The 24,739-nt window shown below is 40.2% G+C and overlaps 1 protein-coding gene across 1 annotated transcript in view; it reads left to right on the forward strand.

Annotated features, from left to right (window-relative positions):
* Positions 1–24,739, forward strand: part of LOC103355655 (glutamate receptor ionotropic, kainate 2) — a gene marked incomplete at its 3' end in the record, with an annotated part of 249,412 nt that overhangs the window by 201,437 nt on the left and 23,236 nt on the right. Inside the window, exons 7-9 of the mRNA XM_008279524.1 lie at positions 2,968–3,111; positions 6,470–6,577; positions 12,182–12,295. Coding sequence (XP_008277746.1) covers positions 2,968–3,111; positions 6,470–6,577; positions 12,182–12,295 — 366 coding nt within the window. The remainder of the gene's footprint in view (positions 1–2,967; positions 3,112–6,469; positions 6,578–12,181; positions 12,296–24,739) is intronic.

The following is a 24,739-nucleotide window of genomic DNA, read 5'->3' on the forward strand; positions in this document are numbered from 1 at the left end:
GCTATTAGTGTACAGTGAGTACAGCAGAGGGCTCAGCACACAGGCCTGCAGGGCACTGATGTTCAGGGTGTGTGAGGGGGACAGGTGATTCCCCACTCAAACCACCTGTGGTCTGCTGGTCAAAAAGCTGCAGCCCGACCTGCACACGGAGGAGGTGAGTCTGAGGTCCTGCAGCTTAGTGACCAGTCTGGAGGGGATTATGGTGTTGAATAGTGGAGTTACCATGAGAGTTTGGGAGTCGGGATGGAACTGTCCTCCAGTTGACAGACACACTGAAATACACACATTCTCTCTTTGCTTCAACACTTTCTTCTAGCACAGATGAATTATACCTTACACTACTGCGGGCACACACTGTAGCCAGTTTGAATTTCTACAAGGCAAGCTCATTGACTGTGATTGATTTTGAAACATCTTTGGACATCTCCCATGCATATGGATGCAGCTTTACACACACACACCTGCACACACCAAGCACACACTATGTGGCGAAACAGGCATCTTAAGCCGTAACCTTCCGATATACAATCAAGACTCAAATGGGGAAAAATGACAGGTTTGGGAGCATGTTTTTCCAGCAGGACAATGCTTTTATAAGCACCCTAGGGCACGATTTCCATGCAGCAACTCTGGAGAGCTGTTTGATTGCTTTTCAATCAAGCGAGACAAACACTAATTTGATTTTTTTTTTTTGAGGAATTATAGCCTTCTTTCGTCAAGCGTGGATGACTGGCACTTCTCTGATAGCTTCAGCAACACTCCTCTGTTTATGATGACTGTTTACTGTCAAGACTTTAGCTTATAAATATATATATATACAAAGAGAAAGACACACGCAATCTGGGGAATATCATGCATCAGACCTTTTTTTTACTTGTTTATTTAATGAGCTTGATTGATCTATTGTAGTTACAGTAAACAAGAACATTAGTGACACCATATTTCAACTCGTGGGGGTGGGGGATGCTTTCCCTTTCACTAGTGGTCTCAACAGTGTCTTTTTCCACGTCTTTATTTATCCTAAGAAAAACATTTTTAGTCAGTTTTGTGGCTGAAAACACACCAGCATCCAAAATTGCAGCCATGATTATATAAAGCATAGTGTGACCACTATTGTAACCATTTTCCTAGAAACTAATGTGTTTTTTAAAGGCTTTTAAGAGTTGGCTACCACCCTTTGCATTGTATGTTTGTACGTTTTAAACCATACTGTATTTTACGAAGAGTTGGTTAGAATATATGCAATAGATACTGAGCTGACCCCAATAGTTGAGGAGGGAAGTGCTTAAAAAACAAAAAACCTGATACCACCCCACTACCAGCCATGACACCTACAGTCATGAGGATTGTGGATCCCAGATAAGAGGGTCCGCTGTGACCAACAGAGCAAAAGACAGCAATATATATGTGCCATGCCACATGTGAAATCTAAAAGAAAAACATCTTCTAGATCTGTCAGGATGGTGTGAAGCTTGTGTTCTGAGGAGGAAGCCACAAGAACTAGAAAGGATCCCACAGTGGACACTTCTAGACACGGCACCTTCATTGTGGATTCAGCCACGTTTTGGCCAAGTGACTGGCTCACATACCTGGTCACTATCAGAACTACAAAGGATCAAATGGACACCAGAACATCCTGACCAGCTTTTGACCTGGCATCAAAAGAATTCCACTCTCTCTGACAATGCTACAAGTCACACCAAACTGACATCAAGACAAAGGAAGACAGTTGTTCCACTTTCTTGGACTCCACTGTTCTACATGTTTACTCATTTAAAGGAACTTCTGAATATAAATGTCAAGAAGCTCCTCTATGATCGGTTGCACCATACCCTCGTCTTAGATCTGTTATTTGATGTCTAAGTTTAGGTGTCAAATTCGGATTATAAGTATGTTTAATGTTCATATACTGTGTTTAGTCTTGTTTTTTCTGTTTTGTCATCTGTCTACCAGAGTACACATTTGTAAATGATGCATAACAGTATTGTACTATTTTAAAATTATATAAATCAGTACCAATTTGCTAAAAAAAAAGTAAAAATAAATGTGCAATGTATTTATTATTTAATTTCAGAACATGCCTTTCCATTTACCTCACTCACATCATAACTTTGTTTGTTTTATGTTGTTGTCTTGTCCCAGTGTGTGATGTCGATGTGTCATAGTCAGTAACTGTCTTTTTGTAACAACAAATGTAGGTTCGGTGCCTCGACTATTTTGTTGTCCTCATTTGGATCCCTAACTTGTATAGATGCAGCTACAAAGCTTTTTACTTTCATAACAATTTCCTTGAAAGAACTGCTTCAAATATGCTTCATCCAAATAAATAAATATCCATCACTCATTTATTAGAGGAGCCTTGATTTGTTGTATTTTTTAAGGTGTCTATATGTTTGTAGATGTCACATGTTGCCACACTCAGGTAACCTGCTATGTGCTGAATAAGACTATGGGGTTCGTAAGCATTTAAATTTGCATATTGGAAGACTGAAAATAACAGCATGCTAATATAACCCTGCAACTGCTGTGGTGTTTCATTTTGGTTAGGTGGGCTTATTTCACATGTTGGATTTGTTCTCATACTACAATTCTACAGTTCTATAATTTTATTTTGCAGACGCTTTAATCCAAAGCGACGTACATTTGAGAGTAGAGTATACTACATATTCCTTTGTTTTTTCTTCAGAATATTATCACTATTGTTGCTGTAAGTACATTTCAATAGAACCTCTGATCAGTACATTATACATCTACAGTAAAACAATTGAACATCCATGGCCATTTCAATAACATAAAAGATGTAGATCCATACATGTGAGTGTTTATGTAAGGCTTTGATTCAGCCATCATGGTATTTATATTTCTCTGGTTGTGAATAGATCCATGCTGCTGGGTCCTGGTGATCTGTTGAATGCTGTATTCCATATTAATGACGCTCTACTTCTCCCCCTCTGTCTTGGTTTGCAGACGGACGCTGCACTGATGTATGATGCCGTGCACGTGGTGGCCGTGGCTGTGCAGCAGTCTCAGCAGATCACTGTCAGCTCATTACAGTGCAACCGACACAAACCCTGGCGCTTCGGGAATCGCTTCATGGCCCTCATCAAAGAGGTAGATGCTTGTCTACCTGCTCACCATTCTGTCCTTCCTCAACATACACAGAACCTTCACACAGAAAACACATGCTCTCAGGAAAGCAAATGTAGACAGAATGTAAATAAGGCTGAAGTAGTCGAGAAGAATGTGAATATAAATAAACAGATATGATTTATCTGTGTATTTATTTATATGGAAATTGTTTTTCCAGTGTGTGTACATGCATACTTCCCTGAGGAGGGCAGCCATCTTGAGCCTGCTCTTTGAATTTCAGCATTAATCACCTATGCACAAGCAAAAAGACAAAATCTAATTTTTTTTTGTAATTGCACAACAATTCACAGCAATTTTGCGTATCTGGGAAAGCTAATCCAGAGCTTTTTGTCTGTGGAAAGAGTGGGGATTAGGAACCTATATTTAGGGCTCTGTAGCTCTCTCGTCACGTTTAGTTTCTAGAGATCATGGGGAGACTGCTAAGAATTAAACTGTGGGTAAAGGGTTGACAAACCCAGAAGAACCACAAAGATTTGGATGTACTCATATTACGTGCTTCGTTTTTCACCATGTAAGCCCTTTTCTCCCTGGTCCTCATTTCAAATTCTGTGTTCTTTTTTTCTTTCCATCTACTGCTTGGGGGCTGTCTTTGTCCTCTGACTTTAAGCTCTCTAAACCAATAGATTCACCCAGGAAAAAGCAGACATTTAGCAGACACAGTTTCCCTTAATGGCTGCAGTGTAGAACAGTCATTGAAACACTTGTTCTAATTCAAAATGCTACCGTACACAGTCTTATAGGTACTCTCTCCCACGGGGTTTTACTGTACAGAAAGATTCACATGCTAGTGTTCGTAGATCATTGTAAGAAATGGAATGATTGCACTACAGATTTAGAGAGAAAATCCACACAGCATGTATTACATATGCAAGCATGCCTTCTAAATAGATACTTGACTACTTTAAGACAAGATAAAAAAAAAATCTGATCAGATTTTAAGAGATAAACAAACACAAAATGATTTTTTGAAAACCTTCAACAGCAGATGCAGTTTGCTTGAATGCAATGAGCAAGACAGTGAAATAGGGACAACACATTTAGACACAAATGAAATGAAGATAAAGGTATGGCATAGGTACAGCATTTATGCACATTTAGAAGCTCCCAACTGCTAGCAATGAATAAACTCTACAGAAAGACATATCTGTATGTAAATAATGAAAAACACAAACAAAAAATAAATAAAGCAATAGCACTGATATGAAAACCTGCTCAGATGTCCATTAAATGTCCATATGCTTGTTGACATGCCTGTTCCCCTTCCACCAGTTTGTGGAAGTGTCCTTACCATTTAAATCAAATTGTCTGAAAAGCCCTCATAATTAAATTCACTAAATGTTGTTTGTTTAGTACAGCCCTTCAATATTGTGGGATGTGATGAAAACTGCAGTTTACACCTATTGACGTGGGTTTTCACTTTGTCTAACTAGTTGTCTAACTCTCTAGTTATACCCATTTAATCAAATATAGCAACACATGCATATAGGAACATTTAATGAGCTGAACCACTGCATTAAAGCTATTCAGACACCCCAGAGTGCAACATTGCTCAACATGAAAACTAACATTATCATATCAACGATGAACAGAAATAGTTTTTAGTGGGTGCTAAGGCTTCTCAATTGTGGCAAAAAAAAATCATGATTAAGTCAGTATTGAAATAGCAATTATTTAACACAATTTCTCATGCCATGTCTCAGATGTATTATCTGATATTGTCTCAACCCTGTGTTTTCATTTAAAAAAAAAGGGAAAAAAACAACTTGTCTTTATAAACGTGAGCTCTCCACAAACATATAGTCTGCAACAGGAGATGGGTGACCACTGTCTGGCCACACTGTGGCTCTGTCGACAGAACATCAAGGTGGGATTTTGACTTATAGGTGTTCAGGTGTAAATCCCACAAAGGGTAGTATTGCATCATTGGTACCTCAGCCTAGCACATTTGCCAAATATGTGAGTCTGCAGTTCTTCTGGTACTAAGCAGGACTGATATTGCAACAAGACATCATCAGTAAGGTAAAAGTCTTGTCTTACAACAGTGTAATCCCAACACTCATTCCCTAATAGTGCTTTGGTGACTTTTTCAGTTTTGTTAGGAATTTACTGAGTGGAACCAACAGCAGGATTTTGAAGTAGGGTGAGAGAGGTGTTTAGCAAGAGTTACTGTAAAATGTAAGAGAGACCAGAAATATTGCTGGGAATGGAGAATTTGATGTTGTTGTACAAAGATTTGTGGTTTCCAGAGGCTGTCATTGTTTGTTTATTCGCTTTGTTGTACACTTTGTTGTAAGCTTCAGTTTGTAACAATATGACACACCATGGGTCAGCAATTGAAAGTAGAGTCGGTGATACTAATCCAGTGCACTTTCTGTGAAATTAAGCAAAAAATCTGTTGATGGTCTGTCTATTGTGTGTGCATGCTTCAGAAAAATGTGTGTTCACACACAGCCTTGACTCTTTAAATGGGGAAAAAAAGAGCCTCAGGAAAAGGGAGCGAGGGAAACGACAACTCTGGTCAATTCTAACAAGCTAAATACACTAGCTAGCTACATATCAATAACATGTAAATGCTTTGATGTCAAGTACAAAAGTGGAAACTTTAGCTTTTGTTGGGGGGCCAAATTTATTGATTTTTTTCTGTCATGCCGGTTTGGCTCATGGGCCACTATTTGCCTACCACTCTCATACGTATCCCACAACTTGAAAAAGATCAGGGAAAAGAAAAATTTAGTTGGAGTGACATATATCTCCTCCCCACTTAGTAGTAGGAATTTATAATAATCACTGCTGGAGTAACTTATCCTTGTATGTGTGAGCAGCAGTAGTATCAGTGAAGGGGTACTTAGACACTGAGTCAAAGCAGTATGACAAATGCTTTCGAGTAGCTGAGTGAGTAACTTCCAGATCTGTGACACCCACTCATCGAACTAAAGATAGGCCCTGAAGTCCCTTCCAGCCAGAGTGGTACTGTGATGATTTGCTGTGCCTAAGCAAAAGCCTTCTCTACTCTGAGCCACTTTCATGCTACATTGTATTCTATCACACCCCTAAATATCTGTAAAGATTGGGTAATTGCCTCCCCACTGTTACAAATGCAGTCTCAGAAACTGAATAGGCACCTTGATGTGAGGGAAGACTCGTACAAACAGAGAGACTGTGTGAAAAAGGGAGAAATAGAAAGACTCTGTTCTCACTTTCTGACTGCTTTGCCTGGAACACTGACACCAAGAACACATTTGAAAGCAGAAAGGCAGCCTTGATGGTTTTAGCTGAATGTCTCCTCTGATATTCTCACTTTTTGTACCTCTCTCTTTAGGCTCACTGGGATGGCCTCACTGGGAGAATCACTTTCAACCGGACCAATGGCCTGAGAACAGACTTTGACCTTGATGTCATCAGTCTTAAAGAAGAGGGCCTTGAGAAGGTTGTGTGTCTTTATTGCTATGTGTGTGTGTGTGTGTTTGTACTTATGACTCAGCCTAGTCTGAATATATATGTGATGATGAGATAGCACAGCTAAAATCGTGGTGCCACTAGAGCAGTATCGATAATTAATCAACATATACATCCATCATGTCTGTATAGTGACCAAATCCAAAGCCTGTGCTCACTGATTTTAATAATAACTTAACATCCATCCATCCATTATCTATGCACCACTTAATCCTCACTTGGGTCACGGGGGGCTGGAGTCTATCCAAGCTGACTAAGGGTGAAGACAGGGGACACCCTGGACAGGTCACCAGTCTATCACAGGGCTACACTTAGAGACAGACAACCAAACACACTCACAATCACACCTATTGACAATTTAGAATCACTAATTACCCTCAACATGTTTTTGGACTGTGTGGGAGGAAGCCGAAGAACCCAGAGAGAACCCACGCTGCACGGGGAGAACATGCAAACTCCACACAGAAAGATCCCAGGTGTCCTCACCCGGACGCATGCTTCTTTCTGCGAGGCAGTGGTGCTAACCACTGAGCCACCTTGCAGCCCAATAACTTAACATGTTTGTCGAATTTTATTTTCTTGCAATTACTGTATCACAGATTCAGTACACCTAATGAGACAAGTTCACTTGCTTTCATGCCCTCTTTTGCTCAATTAACATACTGACAAAGGAAAAGGAAAAGACAGCAGTTTGTTTACTGAAACAACTCTTTGACTTTTTAGATACAGCATACAAGACTGGCCTCGAATCCCTATAGTAATGTCTTAAAACACAGCAGAGTTCATGACTGGATTTCAAACCAATGACATTTTTTCAGAAGTGACATTAGAGTTCAATACAAGAAAGTTCAGTGTCACAACGCAGCACACCATGACTGTTGTTTTCCTTGTTATGTATTTAGTTGTTGCTTGTGCACAGCCAATCCTCCAAAGGACCCCTCTGACCCAGTTGCCAGGAGATTTGTGATGCAACTACAAAGCTTTTTTAAGAGCTTTATACTGTACATGAAAATAAATTGGATCCATCCATCCAAAGAGTACATGAGGATCAAACTGGCATCTGATGGCTCAAAATAACTTGTTGAGCAAACAGACATTTACCATCAGTTTTATATAGTTCAAAGCAGAGACAAGTTTAGATGAGAAAGGGATGTGACAAAGGTCTAGATTGAAATTCAGGACTTCATCTTGGTGCTACATGCTGCAGTTCACTGAGCCACTGGGACAGCTCAAATGTCAAATTTAAATTATGGAAATCTTGATAGGAAATGACACCTAATCTGCATTTTGACAAGTGGAATCAAAACACAGTTTTAATGTGTACACTAAAGATGCATTTTAACAGTTGTATACTATATATTAAAGTGCACTTAATTAAAACTCACTGCCATCAAATGAAGACAATATGGATATAGGACACATTTCAGACACATCTGACAAGGTCTGCCCTAATACAGTACTTCCTTGATATATCCTTAGTTAAACTGCAACAGGCGATACAGGTACTTCCTGTTTGCTGCTCTGAATGCAAAGGGAGATTTTTGCCTAACTTCTGCAGCGAATTTTAAATTTTATTCAACACAAATAGATTGTGACATCCAAAGACACAAACATTAGATGCAGACAGCTAATAATACACAGATTGATTTTAAAGTTTACTAGGTACTGATTCTGTTATTTTATTCAAAATGGGCATTTACTGGTAACTGTCATGGTGCAGTGTCGAACCCAAGGGGAGAGTACACAGAAACGACAGAAACCAGTCAGGAACAAGGTTTTATAAACACAACTGAATAATAAACAGGATGAACTAAGACGTGGGGAAGGAACTCTAACTAAGAACTAAACCTACAAAATAAATAGAAAGCCCGGAATAACCAAGGAATAATAAATAACTAAACTCAGAATAATAATGTAAAATATAATGTAATATACTAATATAAAAAATAGGAATAATAACTATAGTAATAAAAACTAACTGACTAAACTAGGAATAACCACTAACTAAAACTCCCTAACGGGCTGGGCAGGGGGCGGACAGGCTCCCGAAGACCAGCAGTCCAGGAGACACACACTGATGGAGTGGGTGGGTGGGTGGCAGAGAGTGGCAGTGGAGGTCCAGGGAATAGGCCAGGTTGGAACTGATCCTCTTCGGGAGAGGGTCTGGGGAATCTGAGGATGGGCAAAGGACAGAAACTAGGCTGGTAGGACGTCATCAAACCTCCTCCAGAGGTGGGTGCAGGAATTCCAGAGATTGGCAGGGATAGCAGGACTGAGGCAGAACTGGGGCAGCGCAGCCAGCAGAACTGCAGGAACAAGAAACACAGGTTAGTCACAGCAAGACACAAGAGCAACAATGTGCTGAGGCCTGATCACTCAACTACTTGGAGCTGAAGCCACAATCTGGCAGGGAGTAGAGTGTGGAATCGGCTTTTATGGAGGGAGAGATGTGACCAGAGTGCTGCGCTGCAGCTGCAGCTGCAGCTACCCAGCGTTCCTGCTGATGACAGTGATGATTAGTATCAGCCGCTGCAGGAAGCAGCACAGGAGACTGAGAGAGAGGGAGGAAGAACCAAAAGGAGAAGAAAAAGAGAGGAGCAAAAGAAAAGTAGGAGAGGGGGAGAAAAGGGGAGGTCAGGTGGGGGCAGATGCAGGGATCGGGGAGGGGGCCCTGGCAGTAACAGATTTTTATTCCTAAATAATTGTTTGACATTTTGCATCTTTAAGGCATGCTTTAAATGTAATCCAGTCTAAGGAAAGAGGAGTTACTTGCCTTATATCTACATTACATCTTCCCAGTAAAATTACAATGCCTGGCCCACCTGGTTTGAATGGCAAATTCATGTGAACACCATGGTCCACACTGTTAACAGCCACCACCACTGCATATGTGGTTCCCCTTGACATACAACTGGTTGTTGATTAGTTGAAAGAGGTTGCTAACTAGTGGAAACTCAAGAAGTATGTCTCTTGATGTCTCGCAGTAGTTGTGTTGCAAGTTTTCATCAACTAATTGTTAACTACAACTGGCCACTCATTTTAATGTTAGACCTACTGCACAAAGTCATCATGTTGCAACTTATTTGTTCATTAAAAAATAAATAGATAAAATGAAATGAAATAACACTCCCATTTTGAGGATTATCCCCATATCGGCAACTTTTAAGATTATATGTTTTCTTCCATGTTGCTCAGTGCACCAGTTGAATCAATCAACACATCTTAAATGTCAATATGGCAAACAAACCTTCTTTTAACATTTTGTGAGAAAGAAATCAAAGTGAACAATGGTTTGTCTTTAAGTGTTCAATAGTATTTTACGAACAAATAATGAGTCATACCTCAGCGTGGATCAGAGCAGCTTCCAAAACTGCTCTGATCCACGAGAAGCAGAAGAAAACAGGATGTATTTATACCCATACGTAAGTGGCGTACGTGACCAGTCATAGAGACGGTTTGCCTTACAAAAACAGGACCAAGGTCTGGGGTGTCCACAGGTTCATCAGGTTTAGGTCAGTTTTATGGTTAGGTAAGTGTGGCTGCTGTTTAGCTTGTCATTTGCATGCTGATATCAGCAACACCCAAAAAAATACAAAAAAAGCTAACAAAAACAACCACACTTCTGTAGCTACTTCATACTAGCACACAATAACATAAGTCTGCCATAAACCTCTTTCTATGAAATGTCAATTTATGTCATGATAGACAGTACAGCAGAAACAAGCATTATGTCTATGTTGACATGTATTATTTCCTCTTGTGAAAAATCACCCCAAAATTCTTTTGAAAGACTATATTGAAAGTACAGGTCCCAAAATAAAAAACTCAATGCAACAAGAGTGAATACACCAGCGATCAACTACACATAAGTATGCTTATTAACCTCATTACTTAACAAAATGAGTACAGTGATTTCCAATAGGCCTAACTGCATGAACATGATAATAAAATGAGCCACAAACACCAAAGCCTTCCCAACTCTGGACCTATGGGTTGTGTCTGTATGTCGGCATCATGGTGTTAAAAACAGACACTTCAAACAGGCACAGGGGTTATCGATGGGTCAGAGTTTATATGATAGGTCAGACAGTGAAAAGGACATTGCATGTCAACTTCTCTGGAAAGCAGAAAAAACCAACAACAACAACAAAAACACCATTTTTTCCTCTCTGGCACTTGGCAATTACAAGATTAGCTATGCCTGATGAATACTGGGAGCACATCCTTTGGACACATAAGATTAGAATCATTTTGTTTGGCTCAGGTTGTGTCCAGCATGTTTGGCATGAACCTAGTTGTGACAGTGAATCATAGTGGTGGCAGTGGCACAACATGAGTACAAAAGCTGCTGGGGACATGACACTATTAGTGGGCGCCATAAGTGCCTGTGAATATACCAAAATACTGGCCTACAAGATGACGCCCAGTCTGCAGGTGCTTGACAGAAGACGAATATTCCAGTATAACAACAATCTAAACAGCATAAGAGTTTCTGCAGAAGAAAAAGGTAAAAAAAGAAGAAGAAAAAAAACAAAACACAATCTGGCAAGTCGCTTGACAACAATTCATCAGAAACCCCCCCAGCAGTCAATTTTAGATTCAAGAGATTATCCAACGCTGCCAATAAAAATAATATTCTCACATGCAACTGCAAACATTTCATACTTCAGCATCCTCATCGGTGCTTACCTCTCAGCAGCTCCTGACCTCTGGTATATGTGCTGTGTGTGCCTGCACCTCCATGAATAATTTACTCTATTAATAAAAACCCCTTCAGAAGCCCTCAAGCCTCATGAAGTCTGAATTAAAGAGTTGATTTGCAATTACAAAGCCTATCTGATTCCCTCGCGCAGGGTATGAGAGATGCCCTGAGGAGTGTGTGACTTGTGTGGGTTGAAGTGTTTGTGGCCTCTTCTAGTAATGCTCATGGCAGAAGGGGTGGTTGGAGTGTGCGGGTGCTGCTGGGGAGGCTTGGGTATGAACACTTAGGGGGAGCTGAGAGAGGCCTAAAGAAGCCTTTAGGTATAATCTGATAACTTTGCCATCCTCTTCTACCCCCTTGGTTCTCCGGGATACACCTATTCATTTCCCAACTTCCCTTTCCCACTCCTCTCCTTTCAAACCGCCTCAGTGTGTTCGCCACCAAACGTCAAGAAGGCCACAAGGCCAATCTGGATCCTGGATCATCTCAAGTATTGCGCCCTGTGGGTGTCTAGGTTTTAGGTGTTTATATGGCTGTCAACTGTGAGCTGTTTTTCTCACACAATGGGCAAGTTTCAAAGAGAAATTCGGAGGAATGGCTTCTCAATTGAAATATTCCTTATCTTTTGATTTAAAAAAAAAATGTAGAAATTTCAGAGGACCAGAAATTCAAAGCAGAATATCATTACTTTTTAAATAAAGACCACAGTTAGGAGTAGCTAAACCTAACACTTGTTATGCTTTGTCATATGTACGTATGTGTACATCTGTGGTATATCATTCCTTCTATATGTATAAATAACTGGATTTTACAAATATCTATCTGTTCTGGAACCAGAACTAAACAATTGAACATTTGTATTTTGTTTTATAGATTGGTACCTGGGACCCTCCAAGTGGCCTGAACATGACAGACAACCAGAAGGGGAAGACAACTAATGTCTCTGATTCCTTGTCCAATCGATCCTTGGTCGTCTCCACCATACTGGTACTTCACTTTTTGTTTGTTTGTTTTCTGAATTGTTGTTGGGTTTCTATTTTGTACATGCCCTGTCCTCAAACAGGCGTCACCTTCGGATAACTCTGTCAAGGCTTTGCCTCAGCACCATGGGATTCAATTTACACTCACCACCCAATCAGGGTGCAGCATCCACCCACTGTGTCTCCTACAAAACGCCAGTGAATATGCTGCTCATCTGCCTTTTCACTTAGCTAGAGGACAAATTACTATCACCCTCCTGTGTTGTATAATGTCTACAAGCAAGTCAACTAAAGAGAAAATGGACAACGCCTAGTCTTTGGCAACCTCAGTTTTTAACAAGGCCTGTTTTTCTGTCCCCCCCCAATTTCAATTGCAATTCACAGTTTTGCAAAATGTCCAGTTTTCAGAGGCTGTTACATGTGTTTACCAGCTCTCTGCCCAGCCCTGCCAGGAAACATTGTTTTCCTGCTCATCTGGTACCCATCGTACATTATGCTCGCAATAATGCTAACTAGCCAGTGTATTAGCTAGCATGCTCACTGGCTAATGTGCTAGGTGGCTGGGATGCTCTTACTTCTTGTTCGAGCCACCACCGAGCTACATGAAACCTGGCAGTCAGGGCGTCAAAGGAAAGCAGCTCTATTTTGACTTCAAGCTTTCAACCTCAGTAGCCTCCTTCTCAGCAGCAGCAGCACTGGCTGCTCATGCATAGTTTAGTATATTTATAAATTGAATGTGATTGCAATGTCTGTGCACACTCTCAGCCATATCACATACCATTTTTTTCCCTCTTATTTACAAACAGACATCTGCTCGAGTGTATCCACAGATGCACATTCCCATCCTGCCAAGTCAGTGTCTATACTTTGTAGTATTGGAAAAGTTGAATCACATGATAAATCTCACATGATTACACTGTCTGCATCCACTCAACAGCCATTTGGCGCAGTATTCTCTTCCCGTGTCAACAATCAGTTGTTTGCTGGAGTGCATTCAACACGTGACTGGATGACATCCATAGATGGAAAGTTGCATATGTCCACATTCTTATCTTGCTGTGGCAATAAGCCATGTTTTACAGTACAAGAGGATTTTTATTAGGAGACGTATCATATATAATTTGATATAAATGAATTGTACGAGATTCTAGTATCTGCACACAGTCAAGCGTTCACCCAGTCCGTTCACTATGAGTGGACCTGGGATATGTTTCTCATGTCAGGTGTTTAAGGACACCCAAGCTGGCTAGGACACACCGTTTTGCCCCACTACCGTGTTACATGCAGTCAGACAACAGCTTGGTAGCAGCATACTTCAACAGTGATGGGACAGTGAAATGAGGTCCCCCAGTCTGTATGGGATAAGTGCAGGAATCTTGACATGAGCAGATTGCCGCCTTCTATGTTAAGGGCTTGCCACTTGCCTGGGATCACCTATGTTGAGTCAGTAGAATTTTCTAGGCAGGGGGCCTCCTAGATAATGAGTAATGCATCTCGTTGGACATAGCAAACTGTTTGGTATTGCTTTGATCAGCCTGTAGCTGACCTGTTGGTGAGCAGAGACAATGCTCAGTGTCTGCTTTGGTTGCTTCTTAGAGCGGTGATGCTCCTCTTTTCACCCATCTGATCTGGTCCGCCTCCCTGCTTTTTTTCTGTGAGCCCACCTGTCCACTGCACAGACTCCAGATGCAGCACCTATTAATTGATGTAGTGATATCAGAAATTCCAGAACCCCGGTAACTCCTAGTCCTGACTCAGATGGCAATGGAGCCGTTGCTGACCCTCAATCAGCCTAAAGTCAAACCAGCAGGTTCCCTTCAGCCATGTCCAGACATACTTTTACTTTATGTAATATATTTACTGTAGACTTTTATAGTCTGGTATTAGAACGTTTGCTGGAGTAAAGGGCTGAGTAGTTTCTCTATCGCTGCCTATCTTTTACTGTAAAGGAAAACAAGGACTAAATAACTATATGAATTATTGTGTTTTCAATTAGCAAGGATAAACAGCCACAGCCTGACTGCACGTCCTTTTTAAAGAAGGTCATATAGACAAGTGAGTGTGATAGAAGCAGCAACATGTTGCTGCAGTTACAGTAAAATGTTTCTATAAAGGGAAGTGAAGCTACTTCAGTTGGTTATTACGAACCTCAGTAAGCACAATAGTTTTTGAAAATCTGTGTGTTGTGTTCACTGTCACAACAGAGAAAAAAAGAGTCCGTTCATATTAATTTACTGGAACATCCTCCTGCATTATTCACAGCAGAGATTGTGAAAGTCTGCTGATAAATGTTAGCAGCAGAAAGAGTGAGAGTAAGATAAAGCAATCATAACTGTAGCATCGATGGTCTCTGGTTTATATGTTCGTGTTTACTTCGGCTACTTTACTGTAATGACAGTAGAGTCTTGTAAATTGATTTGTAGCAGCATTTGCTAAATTAAAGTTGTTGTTATGAAACAGTCACACAGTTTGTGCAGCTGACCTACTAATCAAGCAGCTCAGAAACAACTGAGCAGGATAACAGAATAATGCTAATTACAATTTATTAAGACAAATACACCAGGAAATAGAAAACACAGAGGCTCTCGCTCGCAGTGTGCTCGAGTGTTAGGGATGGATAGCGGAAAATATACAGTAGGTGCAATATACTGTATCAGCCTTTACACTGTCATTCTGATAGTAGTTAGGGAGCAATGGAAATTTCTCTTGGGCCTAGGCAGTCATTAGCTTCAGTACTAACTAGGGCTAAACCCCCATGCTCACACTGCCAGCTACTTGCTCTCTGTCGCTCCACTACTCACAGTTCCTCTACATACACATATCCGCCCTGCTCAACACTCTGTAACAACTGTTCATACTCAAGCATGAGTAAAATGTTTTTAGGGAACGATAAGCAGAATCAAAAGTAAACTTTCTTAATGATTCCTTTAGATTACGGCCCTTCCTTCTGAGTTGTTCAAGAAAGGGGCTTGGGAGTTTACGTCTACATATGCCTCTCCAAAGAGAGTTGGGGATCTCAAAGTGTTGACAGTGCACCCATCCTGCATGTCTGCCAAGGAGGGCAAGACCAGGATATGTCCCCTTTTCCTATTGCTTGGCCTCAAAGTGCTTTCAACAAGGGGGACTGTAGCCTCGACTCCCTTGTTCAGTGGTGTGTCACTGGAAGACATCTGTTTGACTGCATCTTGGTCTTCATCGTTTACCTTTCTACAGAGACGCCAACAATGAGACGCAATGTAAGGTTTGGTGCCTGCACTGCCACTTGAGAAATGCAGATGTAGCAGACGCAGTGTCTTTGCCTCTTGTAGTAGCCATGTGACTCTAGGACTCCTGTGCAGGTTGTACCTGAGCTGTGGACTTCGACTAATTTTATTTTTTTTTTTCTCGCCTAGTTAGGGAGTACATTGATGATTTTAGGCCTTCACTTTCTGTCTTAACAAATACAAAAGCCCGTTAGTGGGGGGAGCAGGTCTGAAATAGCAACAGCAATTGCTGGATGATGTAATGCCAGTACTGTTAGTGCATGCATAACCCACGAACTTCAGACCCATGTGGCCCCTATATAGATGTATATAGATTTTAAGTGGAGATAAACAATGTGTGCACTAGGGTTTTATAGGGGACAGCAGTTGGCAGTTGCTATCCCCTTACTGAAGGATGGGTGATCTTCTGTAGGTCAGTCTGTATCAAACGGTCAGTCAAACTTATTTATATGTAAATATGTAGCACAAGTCATTCGCTGAATGTGACTTCAATTACTCAACATTACAAGTTAAAAAGATCATAGGTTTATGACAAATGTAGTTTAAGATAGTAGGGACAACCGTGCAATTGCTTAAAGTACTAAACTGTCCTAACTTGTCACTTGGTTGGAAAAACTGCAAAGTAGGTATTCAAGACACAGTATCATTCCTTTCATTACCTCTAGTCTGGCGGAATTAAAAGCTGTTTGTTGTTGCTCATTGGTATTGCTCGTATCAAGGCCGAATTACCAAGCTGACACAAAAGTTCATAACAACAGGAATATTGTTGCTGGGGCTCTTGACAACATATATTAAAGCCTCCAATGATATTAGTACATACATAAAGTGCACAGTGAGAGAAACCATGGTTGGGGTTGGGGGCCTAAAGTGCATTTTCATCCTGTGACCTATCGATGAATCAAGGCTTAAACCACAGTTTACCTTCTCCAGACAAAATCAAAGAAACAGCAATGCACTTGTAACAGATCTCTAAATTCAATAATCTTGTTATCAAGCCTTCTTTTCTGTGATCAGCTTTGTGATTTGTGCACTCCCACATCAGTGTGACAATGGTTTAGTAGTATGACAAGTGTTGCTGAGATTTTAAAAGTCACTTGTAACATAATGCTGCTGTCATTGTAGTGATGCTACTGTGATCCAAAAGTCACATAGCAAAGTTTTTTTTGTTTGTTTTTTTTTTTTTTTTAATTGTGACTTGCAGGGAATTAGAAAGCAAGAAAAAAGTCATGGACAACGTCGGTTGGTTTTACTCAGAACAGTTATACGTATAAGATGAGATAAACTTTATTGATCCCTCACATGTTACAGCAGGTGGACACAGATAAGGCATGAAAGAAGCAGGACAAGAAATTACAAAAGTACAATAAGGCTAAAAAATAAAGATATAACAATAAAGGTCTCATAGAGACAATATACCTGTCATGATGAATCTACATATGGACATGTACATATATCACACAGTGACATGCCTAACACAGTGAGAGGACACACAGAAGGAAACAAAATGCTCTTCACCTCATTATCTCCGTATTACCTAAGTCAGGTGTTTGAAAAAGTAGGACATTAACCAATAGGTAAAGATAAACCCAATCTTGTGCAGTTATCTAACATTACCTATGATGATTTATAAGTAAAGAAGCCTGCAAAATTCAAAGAGTTACCTCTTGCTGCCATTTGGTCTAATGGTGTGCAAATTAAACATTGCAGCTTTAAATGTCTATTTATAGCCAAATCAAATTGTAATGGTGCTTTATGTGGGACCAATTATAGAAGGCTAGAACAGCTCTCAACCATAACAGACTCCCTCAAAAGATGTCATTATTTTTAAGCTTTTCCTCTTGAAAAATCCTTCAGTGCTTTGCCTGAGCTGCTCTTTCTTTTTAGAGCACTTTGTGGGGATGCTGCTCTCCGACTCAGTTGAAGTAGAGTAACCCAAAGCATTGCACTCTCAAACTGCCAGTTGACTTCACCACTGCAGAGGACTCCTGTTTAGTTGGAGTAATTTTCGGACGGGAAAATTGACTGATTGATTGTCCAATAAGATTTCGTAATTCACAGCTCTGCCTTGCATTGAATAATTTACCAGGGACATTGTTTTTTTTGCCAGTGGTATTAAAACCTACAGAATTCATACAGAACCCCAAGAAGCAGTAAACTTTAAATCTTTCTGATATGTATGTTTGCATTGATACTTTTCATATACATTCAGTTCTAGGGGTGTCTTCAGTCTTATTTGCAGTCACTTGCAATCTACATTATTTAATATTGGGTATTTTTGATCTGATATTCCGATACCTAAAAGTTAATTAAATCTGCAGTGGCAGGCTGTCAGGGCCAGCAAGGCCTTCTCTGCTGGCCTAAACTCGAACAGAATCACTCACTTACATTTTAAAATTTTTACCATTAATCTTTTAACTTTATTCCCAATAGTCTATTCTCTTCATTTAATAGCTTGTCTCTGGGATGTGGTGCTTCCAACAGCGTATGTTTATATTTGAGCTTTTATCCAATCATATTTCAGCCATCATGTGTTGCCAGGGTCAAAGAAATCTGCCCTGACGCCTTCAGAATCAAAAGGGCAGGCCCCTGTAGCTTAAAATCCATTGCAATGAAACTGTTGCTTTAACCAATCAGATTTAGAGTTGGTGGTTCCAGGGCCAGCTAGCTGGCCTACGATAACATCAGCATTTTCAAGTCCTCTTAATGGATGGTCAGTGAGCTTAGCCAAAGCTAGCGGTTCCTGTCTGTAGCGACGTGCACAAGCTAAAACTTTAAATAAAACGTACTAATAGCGTGGGGTTTTTTTGGTTGGTTTTGGGGTTTTTTTTTTTTAAGTTAAGTGAGCATATATTCTCAGCCCTACAGCGAATAAAACTTATGCCAGAAACACGACTGGACAGAGCCGACTTTCAGAATTAATTTAATTCAATTCAATTCAGTTTTATTTGTATAGCGCATATTTACAACAAGTCATCTCATAGTGCTTAACAAAGGCAGAAACAGAAACACCCAACAATCCAAAACATTTGGATTCCCTATAAGCTTCAGCAGTCCGCAAGCAGTCCACAACAGTGGGAAGGAACCGAAAACCCCCGCAGGGGAAAAAAAACCTCCGACAGAACCAGGCTCAGGGAGGGACGGCCATCTGCCTCCATTGTGATAAAACAGGACTTATTACTGGAAGTGAAACACACGGATTAGCTGCTCAACAGAGTCACTGAACTCCTTGTGAGGTAAGAAAGGAGAATGGAGTTTGTGTTCAAATAATCACAGGTTTTGGTGAGTATAATTAATTTTATCCAGCTGAATTTTATCCAGGTAATATTGATGCTCCTGCTAGATGTGATGTATAGTTGTTGAATTGCTTTAACTGGGTTTCTTGCTTTAGTAATGGCATTTATTCCTGCTACATGAGATACCTGTCTTTACTGATATTTAGCATGAGGCTGATCACCACCACCACAACAGCACAAGCTAGCAGAGATGGATTGAGATGATCCATTCAACCATGCTTTGACTGGCCTTATGACCAATACTCAGGATTGCCTCTGGTCATTTATAGCTCCCATGGAGATCATCTCATTATAATATTTCTGGATGAGTTTGATATTAAAAGTAAAAGTTTACAACCTGCATATGCTGTGTGTTTTACGAATGTTCAGAAACAGCTAATAACTGTGTATGATTAAACTTAAAATAAATACATTCATTATTTTAAATAAATTACTCTAGTCACTGCTCTAAATATGAATGAATATAGATATTTCTAAACACATTTTTGGAATTTGTTAATCCTTTGTTAGCCCTTTTCACTGCTGCTAACGTCTCCATTCATTGTGTGGAGTTTTTTGTGACATCAGCAGCATCCATGTCTTCCTGTGCCATGCCTACCAGCTGGGTATGGGATGACTGGTACATACACGTTGATTTCTTGGCTCTTATTCCTCTCATTAAGCTGGTTTCTGGAGGTATTTGGCTGTTGCTGACCTCTTTGTGTCATCATAGTGGTTCCCATTTCACATCTTCCCTCTGTTTGCGACCATGCGGCCAAAGAGATCCTGGTGAGGTGGATCAGTGAGGTGATATCTGGTTCACTCCTGGCATACAGTTCGATGTCATCCATAGATGTGAGGTGGCTGATCCTTTCTCCACTTCTGAATATGTATCCATCGGCACTCTTTGAGATCATCTAACGGAGGGGACAGTGCATCACCCTGGTGTATGCGGCACTTTATGGTGATTTGTGCAGTGGCCTTGGAGTTGGTTTCCAGTGTCCTTCTCCTCAGCTGCATTAAGTCCTTGATGAATGTTGTCATTGTACGACTGCAGTATTATTGTACTATTTACAGACAAATAGATATGCCTTAGTTGTACTAAGATATGCCTTAGTTGTACTAAGATATGCCTTAGTTGTACTATGTACTATGTACTATGTACAACTAAGGCATATCGTACTACAAGTACAATATTAACAAAATCGTTTAAATGAATTACCACAAACCTAGTTTGATTACTTACATACCTTCTGTGCTTTTATGCTTGAACATAAACTCGTTTTTCTCCTTGCAAATAGTAGGCACAGGCTCTGTGCCTTGGGAGAGCCATGACAGTGGAGGAAAACTTGAAGAAGCAAGCTAAATTAAAGTTCCACTTATGATCCTATTATTGAGGAGGCAAGCGTAAAAATAACAATATCAAGTAAATTGCGGGTTGTCATTATTTATCGTAGGCCTTCTTTCCTTCCGTGCATGCTGTGAAGTGATTGGATTGCAGTTATTAGCAAAGACTCTCCGCAGCTGTAATTGCCATATCAGGATTGAGTCATGGGGAGATGTGTGATGGCTGTGAGCAGCAAGGAAAAGGAGGGAGGGCTGACAATAATTGGGTTTGTTACATTTGATTGATGCACACTTTCATCCAGCTTCTCATCATTTTCTCAGGGATTATGTACTATAAAACATGATGTAATTACTGTTGAGATCTTGGCCTATCAACAGTTTATCTACTTTGGAAATCACTCCCGTAATGTTGCTGTGGAAATGGAGTACCTTTAGGCTAATGGCTGGAGCTGCAGATAATATACTGTGTAATGTCTTAGAGAGAGCAAAGAGCAGGCATCCTTTCACTTCTACAGAAGCAACTCGTGTTTTATTAGTCACTGCAAGAGAAAAGTACAACTACCTGCAACACCAACCCTACAGACTCAGGGTTGCAAAATATTCTTGTCAACCTCCAAAACAACTTTTCCAATGATGGCTTTATGAGCAGAATGACAGATTATCTGACAGTGTCAAAGTCTTTGACAGTTTTTTATCTGCATGTGTATTTCTGTTACCATCCAAGGGGCAGCCAAGAGATCCATCCCAATAGACTGAGGCACTTTGACAAAGGCAAAGTTTGTGTGAAGCTGCACAGGAACACCAGCACAGTCAAATCTGTCTCACTATTTTAAAGGTAACTCACTGATGGCAAGTGCTTTTACAGCCACAGCTGATTTAAAGAGTGGACTATTCTGAAACTTGAACAATGTCTCAATGAGGGCCACACACAACCCTTTGTCTAGCTGGGCAAATGTCCCAAATATCTTCAATGCGGTATCCTTAGAAGACCATCTTGTTTCATCTATCAGTGAAATCTTGTTGAGGGTCCTGACTGACACCACCCAAACATTTGCATTCAGCTACATTGAACTGCAAGAGCTTTCTGTGAATGGGGTCAGATACATAGTGGACTGCAATACTGCACTGATCTCTTGATGTTTAGTCTTATGCTGAATTGAGTCATACATAATACATTCCTGCCTGGATGACCTCAGAAGAAGCACTCTTTGATTATTTGCTGTTTTGACTATACAACCATTTATTTTAGGCATAAATGCTACTAAAAAGCCCTTTTCCTTGCCTGCTGCCTTGCTTTTTCCTCAAAGCAGACCTATAAATAACACAATAAACTCATATTTACTATGAAGCATTTTTTTAAAGCTCCTTTGAGCATCTAAAAATATCAACTAATGAATATATAGGCTCAGATTATGGCAGATGTTTGGTCTGCTGAGTAACTTGGGGAGTAACTTGAACTAGACAAATGCTGTGGTCTATGGAGGAAGGAGAGTACGAACATAAACAAGACAATAGACTAACAGGACAACAGGCTGATAGGCAAGGCTTACCGTCTGATGCTAACTATCAGAGGTCTAGTCCTGATGGCACAAGAGAATAACAACTCCCATGGAGCCAGCGATAAACACAAGATAAACAGCCACAAACTGAATAACTAAATGTTTAATGTCTGCTTGATTTTTCCATAAAAAAATATGTCTTTTCAAATTCTATTTACAAAAAAGATTGCTTCATGCTCATTTAACCTGTGATGTTTGTGCCTTCAATTGTTGAATCTGTCAAAATACGGATTCACTCTTTTTAGAAACTGCCTGGCACACTTAACAAACCCAGCCAGCTGACACTGTGATCTATCTCAGTAGACAAAATCTAATGATATTAGACATTTTTAATTAGTGGTACCTTGTGACAATATTGACACAGACCACTGCAGGTTTAAGTCTTCTTTACAGGTGAAATGACTTAACACAGAGATTTCTTCTTCTAATAATAATAATAATAATAATAAGAAGAAGAAGAAGAAGAAGAAGAAGAAGAAGAAGAAGAAGAATGCTAATGATCTCTCTCAGCAGATTCCAGTATGCTACATACTGCAAACAGGTATCTGAAAAATAATGAATTATGTAATTATTTACTTCCACTGTGCAATCTGTCAATTAAAAGCTGTGTTTTCTTAAACTTCAAAAAACCTCAGTTCTTTTTCTTCAGCACAAGAGAACTGAAAGCATCTGAAATTAGACACTAGTTGGCTCAAAAATGAAGCAACCTACTGTCTCTGATCAGGTCTCATTTCCATTTGGCTGTCAGTAATCAGGGCAACTGGTCTTGGACAAGAGGTGAGGAAATGCTAATAAGCCAGTGTCAGAGCCTCAAACCTTCCAGAATGTGTCACATTCAGAAAAGAGATTTGAAGTAGAGATGGAAAAGTAATTTAAGAATAGGACCAGTTGCTGTGCAGTTTGCTGGATCAGTGTGACAAATGCTGTAAAGGATCATTAAGCTAAATGGCAGAGCTCTCTAACATATGTTGTTACTGTAACATATCTTGGCAATTATCTGCTGTGTGATGCATCTGGCTTTTCTGATATTGGGTGATGGCGGAGTGCATAGACGCAGCGCCCCCTTCAGGAGACAACAAAAGTGAACGTTTTGAGTGTCTTTTCTATCCCAGATGTTCATTCCGCAAAACTTGCGGCTGGGAAACTTTGCTGGGTGTCAGGACAGGGAACGGCGCTGGAATTGCAGTGGTCGGTTTTGATTTGGACATACTACACCAACACGGAGTCCCATCTGAGACTACACCGGCAGTTACCGAGAGAGAAGAAAGCGCAAGCAATGCGAACGTAAACAAAAGGGGGGGAAGAGAGCCGGGATCCATGCTGGACTAAAGGCTAAAGGCGAACCCGTCCAGACCAGCAGTACCGTCGCTCTTACTCTCCAATGTCCGCCCCCTCAACAACAAGCTGGATGAGCTACATTTGCTGAGAGAAACTCGCAGAGAGTGGAGGGACTGCTGTGTGTTTGCTTTAACAGAAACATGGCTCCATGACAACATCCCAGACGGACATACAGCTGGATGGGATGAAATTATTCCGGGCGGACAGACAGACAGCTAGCTCTGGGGCAGCATCTTCGGCTTCACCATCGTCACATCATCGTGTGTGTCTTTGTGTCCCTGAAGTCCTACTGGGACCTGAAGAGGTTCACCATGTTCAACGTGATGGCGGCGCGCATGGACGCAGCGGCCCCTTCAGGAGACAGCGACAGTGAACGTTTAGTGTCTTGCCTATCTCAGACGTGCATTCCGCAAAACTTACTAATTAAATGATCCTGAAGATCATCTTGCCCGTACTACTGTGTATGTACAGCAAAGTGACAACAAACTACATTTGATTTAATTTGATATTTTTACTGGAGTCGAAGGCATTAATAAGAAGGCAGTAAAACTATAATAACACAAGTATTACTGAAGAGAACCAGACAGTAGTTTTTTATTCTCACCTCCACAGAAATATTGTCACCATGGCGTCAGGATTTTAAAAAAATATAAATGGTGTATAGATAATGGATGGATGGATGGATGGATGGATGGATGGATGGATGGATGGATGGGTCTCTGTTTAATTATTGGGACAAGTTTTAAATGTCATATTTCCAGATTGCCTGTTTCAAATTTTTGTTCACATTTGACCTCTTTCTTCAAATTGTGACTTCAGGGCAATGTCATTGTGTTTTGTCCTAACTCCAAATTAAATGTAATCAAACCACTCTGCCTTTTAGTTTTACAATGACATGTACTAACAAGTATTGAAATCATATAAACACAGGTTACAAAAGAGAAAGTTTTCAAGTTAGTTATAGTTTAGGATAATTTAACAGAAGTACAATAAGAAGAGGCACACATTGTTAAAAATGATGCTGACACTGGCTGAGCTTGCTCTACGGGGATTTTGCAAATGTAACTGAAAGAAAAACAACATAATTAGACAGTACAACAGTATTCATCGCTCTTTGATGAAACAGCCTCATCTGTGCTTTGTGGCGATTCACAATGACACTTAGTATCATACACTTCATGTCAGGTGTGAATTGTGTTACGGGTGCTTTGCCAGGTATTGAAGAAATTGTTTTTTTTCATTCACCGGTGTTGATGAGGTGGATTGAAATACTTGCTCTGTGCTTTTCACATTGCAATTATGAATGTTTTGTTTTTTGGGGGATGGGTTTGAATTTTTTCTCCCTCTTTGTTACAGGAGGAGTGTTTTTTGACTTGTGCATGTAAACAGCAAGTAAAATTAAAATACTTCATTTAGCTTAACTTTAATCAAGATCTACAACTCATTTTCATTTTTTTTCTTTGCCTTTTTTCTCTTGTTCTATGCTGGTATCCACAAGTGGGCCACCAGAAGTAAAACAACTGGTTTACCATAGACAGTTAGGGCTTGTGCTTATGTCAGTAAGATCTGTCACATACAAACACACCCATGTTCGGGATTTACAGCATATATGTATAGATAAATAAATACCAATTGTTCTTGTGCATGCCGTTGTTTTTTATGCTCAGATGCC

The sequence above is a fragment of the Stegastes partitus genome, unplaced genomic scaffold (assembly GCF_000690725.1).
Source record: "Stegastes partitus isolate 25-593 unplaced genomic scaffold, Stegastes_partitus-1.0.2 Scaffold162, whole genome shotgun sequence".
In the NCBI taxonomy this organism is placed as follows: Eukaryota; Metazoa; Chordata; class Actinopteri; family Pomacentridae; genus Stegastes; species Stegastes partitus.